The sequence below is a fragment of the Helobdella robusta genome (assembly GCF_000326865.2).
Source record: "Helobdella robusta unplaced genomic scaffold HELROscaffold_24, whole genome shotgun sequence".
Lineage (NCBI taxonomy): Eukaryota > Metazoa > Annelida > Clitellata > Rhynchobdellida > Glossiphoniidae > Helobdella > Helobdella robusta.
The window spans coordinates 778,749-789,030 of record NW_008704261.1 but is presented as its reverse complement, the minus strand read 5'-3'; the positions used below and the strand labels follow the sequence as shown (position 1 = coordinate 789,030).

The window sequence follows — 10,282 nt, the reverse complement described above, 5'->3', positions numbered from 1 at the left end:
GCGCATTCCAAATGTGCAGCATTTGTCAGGTCTTATCTTCATGCCTGTCCATTGGCACCATGCATTGTTGATATTGATCAGCCTCTGGGCACCTTCTGTGCTGTTGGCGACAATTGCGGTATCATGTGCAAATTGGAGCCATGCTTTTGATTTTAGATTAGCTATAATAATAATAATAATAAAAATAATAATAATAATAACAACAACAACAATTATAACAGTAATATTATTATAACTAATGCTATTTACAATCTTATCTAGTTTTCGCGTCAACTGCTGTTATTATTATAATTATTTTTTAATTTGCATGAGTTGCATAAATTTAAATAAATATAAATATATGCATAATGTGATGCGTGATTAATTATAATAAATTATAATAAAAATTAAAAAACGAAAGTGAATTTTAATTTATAAAATTCATCACGAAAAAAATTTAACAAATCGAAAAAACACTTTTACTACCTGTAGAGCTATTAGAACATTTGGACGTTTCATCAGCTTTCTTTGAACTTTTTTATTTTGTTTTCCTTGAATCTTTTTTAATTATTATAAATACAAAATTCACTTACAAAATTTGGTATTTAAAATTTAATAGAAATTTTGACTAATATAAACATCTTAGAGTACAGAAAAATAACTTGGGTTAACGAACAACCTTTGAGAACTCTTGCACTTCTTTCATTTTCATCAGAGTTTTTCTTATCTGAGCTTTTCTTTTCATTTTCTGATATCTTTTTTTCTGTTTCTTCTTTCTTTTATGTCTCTGTCTACCACGTTCTTTGTTATCAAATTTCTGATTTTGTTTTTCATTTCTATGCTCCGCATTGTCGTTAACTGGATTATATTGCTGGCAAGTGTTACCAAGCGGCCTTCACGAACATGGTTTTAATCCGGTTTCAATCAATAAATCATTAAGTAAATCCAGGAGTTTATCATTGGTAAGCGGTTGCTGCTGAAATGATTTTTTCAAATTGGTTGTTGAATCAGAATTCTTTGAAGTGGCGTCAGTTGAGAATGTTTCAGTCTGTTGTCTATTTTCATCCAAACAAATCGTAAACTTTTTCTTTCGTTTTTGATATTTTTCATCATCATCTATTACTGAATTATTGTCCAAGTTACCAGACGTCAAATTAATTGCATCTAGCTGGTCATCTATTTTGACGGAAACCGTAATTTTAATTTTAGTGTTATCTTCATCTTCTAGGAAGTATTCACCACGTATACATTCTTTTTTTGGTGGATATTCTTGAACATTGGTCGCTGTCTTATTTCTATTAAAGTTGTTTGACATCACGGGTAAACGGCCATATGGAATGGTGGTACTTGAATTGAATACTTCACTATATAAATTATGTGGCTCTGACTGTCTAGAGGCAACATGACTTTGACTTTTATGTGTTGTGTTGTTGTAGCAACTGCATGTAGTGTTATCCAACACATAACTTTGACTTGCGAAATTCATGCCGTTGGCAGTAAATGAGCAGGATTTATCTTCATAAAATGGTTCAGACAGATAAAGTTCTATCGACGATAATGACGCATTCACAATTCCGTTTGTGGTTAAACAATCCCAGTAACTAGGAGTTTTCTCAAATCGACATGGTTGTCTTTGATTTGGTCTATCTGAAGTCCACGCTAGCTGGTGTTTTTCATTGTGGTCATTTGTTCTTGAACACTGGCCAAAACCCGATCTTTGGTTTATTCCAAGAGAAAACTCAGCAGAATTTTTGTGCGTTTGATTATTTTTTGTAAAAGCATGTTTACACACAGATTGTCTTGACTGTTGTCTAGACGGTTTTTTAGATAGTTGACTAGAAATATACTTATTACAGGAGCACTGATCAAAACACACTTCCCGACTATTTGTTTTAACAATAGAGTTTGGTGATGATGGATAACTAAGGTTTGTTTGTTGTTTATAATTTGACACGTTTTTTGTATTAGAATAATTTTTTCCTGCTGGTTGAAGATACAAATTTTGCGGAGTCCTGTTATGTAGAAACTGAGCCAAAAAAGTGTTTGTTGATGAATTTATCCTAGGAGGTTGTTTATAGTTGTGCGGTTGAAATTTAGGATCGAACAGATTGGGACAGCATGTCAGAGAAGGTTGTGAGCAGGGTTTGCAATTATTGGAAGACATATTTTTAGATCAAGGTTGTTTCACTTTGAAAATTTATAACACCGTCAATTCAGATATGAGCATCTCATGATAGAAAGGTCATTTAGTTGATGAACTACCTTTTTGACGCCGATCTATGCAAAGTAATCTATAAATTTAAAGTAAGTTTCGGGATGTGTCATTTGTACGTTTTATAATCGCGTATAAATCCAATAAGCAATATTTTGAAAAAATTACTGAATTTTAAAACATTTTCTTAATTATATAATATTTAAAGTCTTTGATTGGGCTCACATCTACCAATTCATAATCATTCATACCCTTAGTTAAGATGAAAAGTGAAGCGTGAATAGAAGCGTCAGAGAAAATCGTCACAAAAATGACGAGTTTTGCGTGGAAAAAACTTTTAGTACAATTTTGAGAAAAAAAACTACGTATTTTATTGTAGACTGTTCTAAAATATCTTCAAATATTTTTATAACCAAACATTAAATTTGGCTATCAGTGCGCAGATGGTGGCAAGCTACTGGGCCAAATGCTGGGTCAGTCAGTCACTCAAACAAACGACACCTTTTCATTCATTTACTTATTATGAATTATTATTCATTTATCCAATTATTTGTAATTAATAAACTACGTTTAATAATCAAATACAAACATACAAACAGAGTCTAAATTGGAAATTATTTTTTTAAAACATAGTACATCACAAATAACAAAGCATGAGATTTGGGATGGTTTATTAATGTTTGACCGTAGTTTAATTTATTAGTCGGTGACTTAGTTTTTTATTTGCAAAATTAATAAAGTAAATATGACAAAGCAAAATAATTTAATGTCTCACATGTTGATGATGAAGATTTTTAGACCTATCCAGTTCTGTTTTTTTTTATGTCATTGTTCACCGTTGTACCTTTCAACCATATTGTGCACATTTATTTTTTTTGTTTATAGCATTTACATTTTTTGGTTCCAGTTGTGCTGAAATATTTTTGGTCAGTTTTCAAATTAACTCGGTTGTTGTATTAGCGATCATAAAAGCAATCAGAGTTAAGTATTGGTATGTTTTTGTGTGTTTGACTGTTTGCGATTTTTATTTTTATTTTATTTTATTCACTGCACAAGATTGTTTACGTTTTGATTGTTTTTCATGTGTTACGTGTGAGAAATGTAAAAGTAAACTCCATAGAAACTTGAAAAAATTCAAACTTCTTATCCTTTCTATGACCTCACCACCATATTTATACTAGCTGTTCCAGCCTGGTCTTGGGGTTGCTCATGAATTTAAAATTGTCCTCAACTAGACGAGATTCTGCTTAATTGATTGGCGTCAGCCAAGTTTCACCTCTTCTTTTTGGTCACGCCATCTCGTTAAATAAAACTTTTTCAGAATTTAATGACTTTCTTCTTTTTAAAACATTGTTTATATTTAATATTTGTGAAAATGATGTAGCCGCTACAAATATTATTTTTTTTCCGGATTTAAAAAAGAACACTCATAAAAGAACCACATTCAACGTGAGCAAATTTATATGATTTACATTTGATTTGCGATAACACTAGTTCCCGTAAACAAATTAGTGACACGGATAGCAAAAACCAACAAACAAACAAATTTATAAAATGTTATTTGGCAATATTTTTTGACGTAACCAAAAAACCAATGAATAAAATGGTATGTACAAACTCTAATACGATACATTGATGACAACATATATACATAATTTAATAAATTTGAAGAAAGCTTGTGAAAGAGTCCGATCGACAATACTCTTGTCACTTTTAGGAATGACGAGAATAATATTATTTGCCGTGAAGATAATATCGAATCGGAAAATTGTAGCTGTTTTTGGAATGTTTGAGGTTATATTTTAGCAGGGAATGTATTTATTTTTATTATTAAGTTGCCCATGAATTTGATAAGATTAAAGGTCAATTAAAGGTCAATTACTCTCTTCCAAAGTTCAGAGGATTCAACAAAGCGTACAAACATCGAAAATGAATATGTGCTATATGACGTATCACACACAAAGCACTCAAAGTTAGCTCAAGGTTAGCTGCCAAATCCCTAATTTAAGTCTTGTTCATTTCATATCATTGCTGGTTGGCATGCATTCACAATTATCCATTCTGAATTTTTGTACGAGTTAAACTTGTAATAGAGTTATTAATCAATTACGTGCTTATATTAATGTATCCACTATCCAATTTTTTTCTGTAATTAGTGTTTCATTGGTTGAATTGAAAGGTAAAAATTTTGATAAGAGCAGTCAGTCACAAATTATAATTAAATCGTTAGATTCAATATTTTTATTCGATTGATACTTCAAGGATAATTTGAAACATGGATTAATTTCTTTTAAATGTGATATTTTCAGAAATTATGAACAAATGCATTTTATTGTACGGCACGTGAATTTTGATCAGAAATCTTCGCAATTTGTAATTAACATTTAACGGTTAAATTTTTTTAAAGTTTAAAAAATCAAAAACATCTGACATAATTTTATTTTTAAATTTCAATTTTTTTTCATGCAATGATGTAAACAATTATTTTTAAAATTTAAGAAGGATTAAAATAAAATAATATACAACTAAAGCCATTTTTAATTATCAACATCATTAATACCGGATAAACCAACATCACTAAAGAAATGGACAACGTTGACCTCCGCTCACAATCATCCGCACATTCCTTTTTTGATAATTTCAAGTTGCATTCTCACCAACCTTGCTACTCCTTCTGATATTTATTTCAACAAGCACCAAATCCGATACCATTCCTACCATATCATACACCATAATTTAACATTATAGACTCAATATTAAACCAAAACACCATTTTTATTTTCACTCACCATTGTGACCAATAGTCAACATTTTTTTTGTGGTCACCCAACCATTCTTGTTTGCGTCATCATAGTTTCTTTCACCAACAACATCAACAACGCCAGCGTTATCATCTTTACCTTCATCATCACCATCATCATCTATATCATCATATTATTTATCATCTTGTCGGAAGTCATTACCATCACTACAAACAACATTTTTGGTTGTTTTACAATTTGTATCATTATCACCATCTTTGACATCAGAGTTGAAGTCATCGTCATAACCTTCTTCTTCATCTTCATCATAATGATCAGCATAATCATCAACTTCCTTTCACCACAACCATCATCATTTTCACAACCATTACCACTATCCTCATCATCGTCTTCACCACCATCATCACCGTTCTCATCCACACACCCATCATCATCATCTCATTTCTTTTTAGCACCGGGTTTGGCTTTACTAGCTGGTGCCTTTCTTTTGACTGCTGGAGCTGGTTTTCCTTAAAGGTGTGAGTATGTGTATAGGTGTGTGTGGGTTAGGGTAATTTTGCATGTGTGAGTATATATGTGTGTCTTTGTAATTGAATTTCATTTATTGTAGTGAAAACTTGATTCCTGTTGTTTGTAATTATTAAAATTATCTTGATAAATATTATGATTATATTATAACTTGAAGAACACTCATCATCACGTCTACCTTTTGCTTTTTTATCTGAAAAAATATTTTTTATAAATAATTCAATACAATTATTTCGTTAATTGAGCTCTTTTTTTTTATAAATAATACAAATGTGAAGAAAAATTCATGAAAGTAATAATATTTTTTAGTGTAACATAAAAACCAATACCGTCTTTTCCTGTATAATATTATTGATATAATGTTTGTTATATTTTTTAATTTATTTTTAGAGAATGGTGAAAAGTTTTTGTGTCATCATTCTGAGAGGTGTAAATATTCAAAAGCAGTAAATTGGGTTTTATTTATTCGGGTTGGTATATATTCAACTTTTCTCATTAAAATTTTGCTGAACTAGGTTTATTTGAAATCTGAGTTTATTATTTGTTTAAAATCATCAACAGTTTTTTCTATCTTCTCTTTCACTCTCTTTCTCTCTCTCTCTCTCTCGCTCTCTCTCTATTTCTCTCTCTTTACTATCCATAACCATCCATCTATTCATCCATCTCTCTTTCTCTCTCTCTAATCCATCCATCCATGTATCTATCCATCAATTCATTCGTCTCTATCTCTCTCTTTTTTTCTCCATCTATCACACTATCAACTTACCTTTGGACGATACTGCCCCTGTAAGAATGATGAAAATTCAATCATTTATTTATATCTCGAAATGATATTATTTTTCCTCAAATATTTCTTCATCCAATCATACTTTTAGTTTTTTACGATAATTTCTTTAATTTAAACACAGCTTCAGTTTTGTGTGTTACTATTTGTAATAACTAATTAGTAATTGAGAGTAATATCAAATTAATTTGTGGACCACAGGAAAGAAATTGAATTAAAATTGTTGGAAACCTTTCCCTCCAGCTGATCCTTTGAATTCAATTAATTAAATGATTAATTTTTTTGTAATTAATTAATTAATTATCATTGAAATTAATTTAACATTTACATCTAATGAAGTTAGTTATTTATATTTATTGAACAATTATTGATATTACTTGTCCATATATTAATTATTGATAGACATTATTTAAAAGGTGGATTTTATTTCGTTATCAGAACAAAACGAAATTTCATTTAGCAGCAAATATTTCAAGGAATTTAATCTGTTGCACTTTTCCTAAGTTCAGAGGTATCAACAAGACACAAACATCATATGCGAATACATGCTAAACGATGCATCTGTATCCGTATCTGAAATTTGTACATCGCCTCTCCGATAAAATTTCAGAAGCGCTTTCTGATGGGCACACCGTTGAAATTATGATGCTTCAAAATTTTTTTGAACGGAAGACTCTCAGTGATGGAACTATTTTTCAGTTGTACAAGATGTTAGTTCTAAACTTCAGCTGCAATTACTGCAAACCTAGCCTTCAGAATATTTGTCGATCTGAATACCAGATGGATCAAGTTTTCATGGCCTGGTGACCTCAAATGACGGCGTCCTTGAAATCCGACGCCGGCACCTGTTGTTCACTCAGGTTTGCCATTTTAAATTTTATCCATACCGGAAACCGTAGCCAATGCAACTCCTCACGCATGTATTTTGAGATGGTGTGAAATTTTGATACGCCATCCAGGATTCTTGCTGCAGCGTTTAACACACGAAGCATGTGATTAACGAGGATCTCTTTGTCGTATTCGAACCCAGTTACTGTGCAACAGCACTAGTCGACCTTAACTACTAGGCCACCACGCCACCCAAATGCTACAATTGAAATATTTAAAAATTTATCGAATCTAGCCAACCTTTGCGAGACGCTGAAAAAACGTTTTAAAATATTTTTTTAATAAACTGGTCTGTAGAAAACTTGTAGTTTACTTTATTTTCTTAATTGATCTCAATTCCATAACATTTTCTTTTTTTTCTGTTCTGCCATTTATGTTGAATTTAATTCATTTTTTTCTGACTGGGTAAGAGACATCTTGATGCCCTCTGGTCAGTTGTTAATCAAATAAAAATAAATATGTATTCTGAATGAAATGTTTTCCCCAGTTTTAGTCTAGATGGTTGTCTGGGCGGTTATCAAGCTGGCTGATTAGTAGTAGCAGTAGAATTGTGATAGAAGTAAAAGTAGTTATTGTCGAAGTAGCATAGTAGTAATAGCAATAACGGTTTTAGTAATAGTAGTAGTAGTAGTAGTAGTAGTAGTAGTAGTAGTAGTAGTAGTAGTAGTAGTAGTAGTAGTAGTAGTAGTAGTAGTAGTAGTAGTAGTAGTAGTAGTAGAAGCCGTTAAAGCAGCAAAAATGTTAATAAAATCGTGCTTTTGTAATGAAAGTTGTTGTATAGAGAAATCTTTAATTTAATAATATCGATTCAATGCAAGGAGCGTGCAAAAATTTCATAGTGGATAATTTTTGGTATTTAAAATATATTTTGAAAAAATTAATTTTTAATTGAAAGTATTATTTTAATGATAATTTTAACATCGAATAAAATTTGTCAATAAAGACAAAAATTTGATTTTAATTATTCCGATGATAAATTGATTACTCTAACTTTTCATAAAATTTTAACCTTTTGATGGAGACGTTTTTTCCGCTGAAAATTATAATAATTTGAAAAATTAAAATAAAATTTTTGTAGGTTTAGCAATTTAATTTTGTATTTTGCTTTGAAATTACCAAACTTTAAAAATAAAAAACTTTTAACGTTTAAGCAATCATCATCGTTATTTATTATTTTTGGTGATGGTGATTATTTTCGGTTTTCTGATGTTGTGTTTAATTCAATTTTTTCAAATAATAAAAAACTTCACTTTTTGAAGGTGATGATTTATCTGATAAAAGTTCAACAAATTTTAAAATAGTTTAAAAATATATTACTACTAAATTTTTAATTTAATTTAAAAAACAAATTTTTTATAATAATTGAAACCTATCAATTTATTAAAAAAATTAAATTTATATAGCACTCTATACAAAGTTTAAAAGACTTCTGCTAACCAAAAAAATTTGTTAATAAACTAACATAATAAAGTTTAAAGTGGTTCGGTAGACTAGCATTTGTGAAAAAACCACTACAATATAAATAACCAGTATCCTAGTTACCCTAGCTTGATTTTAAAATTGCTGACTGAGGCCATTGAGACAATTTCATTGCTCAGCTGCTCAGCTTGTTCTAGGCGTTTATCACCCTGCTGCTGAAAATTTTTACTTTATAGGGTTTTCTGTCATTTTGAAGGCTTGTATTTATGACCTTTTAATTTTTTTTCTTTTTTCTAGTTGAAAAAACCTAGTGAACAGTGTTTCTTCTTTTCCAGTTATTAACTTATAGGTCTGAATCAGACCTCTTCTAAATCTTCTTTTTTCTAGTGTAGTTAATCCGCTTTTTTCAGTTTATCCCTATATTCTAGTTTTCCAACTCCTTCGATCATCTTTTTTGCTCTACGCTCTACCCGTTCAAGAGTGTCTTTATCCTTTTGCAGATCCGGACTTCAAACCTGTGAACAATAGTCAAGATGAGGGCGAAATAATGTTTTATACAAGTTTATAATGATCAATTTCTTTCTGCTCACCACCGTTCTTCCTATACATCAGAGTATTTGATTTGCTTTGGCTGCTGCCGAAGTGCACTGTTTTCATGTTTTCGAGCTTTTATGAAAAGTGATTCCAAGGTCCTTTTCTTCATTTGTAGATCGAAGGTCTTTACTGCCCAGTTGATACTGAAAGCCTTTGTTCATTTTTCCAATATGCATAACTTTATATTTGTCTATGTTAAACAGCATTTGCCAATCTTCAGACCATTTCTATAGTCATGTCAATCTTGTCAAATTTTGTCTTAGAACTTTCACATCTTCCTCGTTGTTGACCCTTTTCGACATTATGCCAAAGTCGATATCATTAATGTAGATAACAAATGGTAGAGGGCCAAGCACCAAACCTTGAGAAACTCCACTTGTGACGCAAATCCTACTTGTTTGTTTTATTAAAATAAAATAAAAAATCCATATTTTACTGATAAATTGAATATTTTAATTTTTCATAAAATTTTTCACCTTTTGTTGGAGACGATGTTTCCACTGAAAGTAACAAAAATTTGAAAAATTAAAAAAATTATTTTTAGGTCTAGCAATTTAATTTTTTATTTTGCTTTAAAATTATCAAATCATCAAAAATAGGATAAATTTTGTTTATAAGCTTTTTTCATCATTATTTATTACTTTTGGTGATCGTGATGTTGTATAATGTGGTGTTCAATTCAATTTTTTCAAATATTAAAAAAATTTACATTTTGGAGGTGATTTTTCTGAAGAATGTTAAAAAAATTTAAATAGTTAAAAAATTTTTTAATACTAAATTTTCAATTTAATTTTAAAATGAAATAATTTGATAACCAGATAAAATTTTATATAATAATTGGAACCTTTCCATTTATTTAAAAAAAATTTTATTTATAGAGCATAAAAGCTTTTCTGTTAACAAATAATATTGTTAATAAAATAAAAAAATCTATTTTAACTATTTTGTTAATAAAATGATTATTTTAATTTTTCATAAAATTTTCACCTTTATCCGCTTAAATTTAAAAAAATTAGAAAAATTAGAAACATTTTTGTAGGTATAGCAATTCAATTTTTATTTTGCTTTAGAATCGCCGATTCATCAAAAATAGGTAAGTTTTAGTTTTTGCAACTT

At 29.7% G+C, this 10,282-nt stretch overlaps 1 protein-coding gene across 1 annotated transcript; it reads right to left on the bottom strand.

Moving 5' to 3' along the window:
- Positions 1 to 720: 720 nt before the first annotated feature.
- On the bottom strand, positions 721 to 2,143 carry HELRODRAFT_172595 (hypothetical protein; the record flags this gene model as incomplete). The annotated part of the gene is made up of 2 exons (XM_009019260.1): positions 721 to 872; positions 1,123 to 2,143. The coding sequence occupies 2 exons, from the start codon at positions 2,141 to 2,143 to the stop codon at positions 721 to 723; spliced, it is 1,173 nt and encodes a 390-aa protein (XP_009017508.1).
- Between the last annotated feature and the right edge of the window lie 8,139 nt (positions 2,144 to 10,282).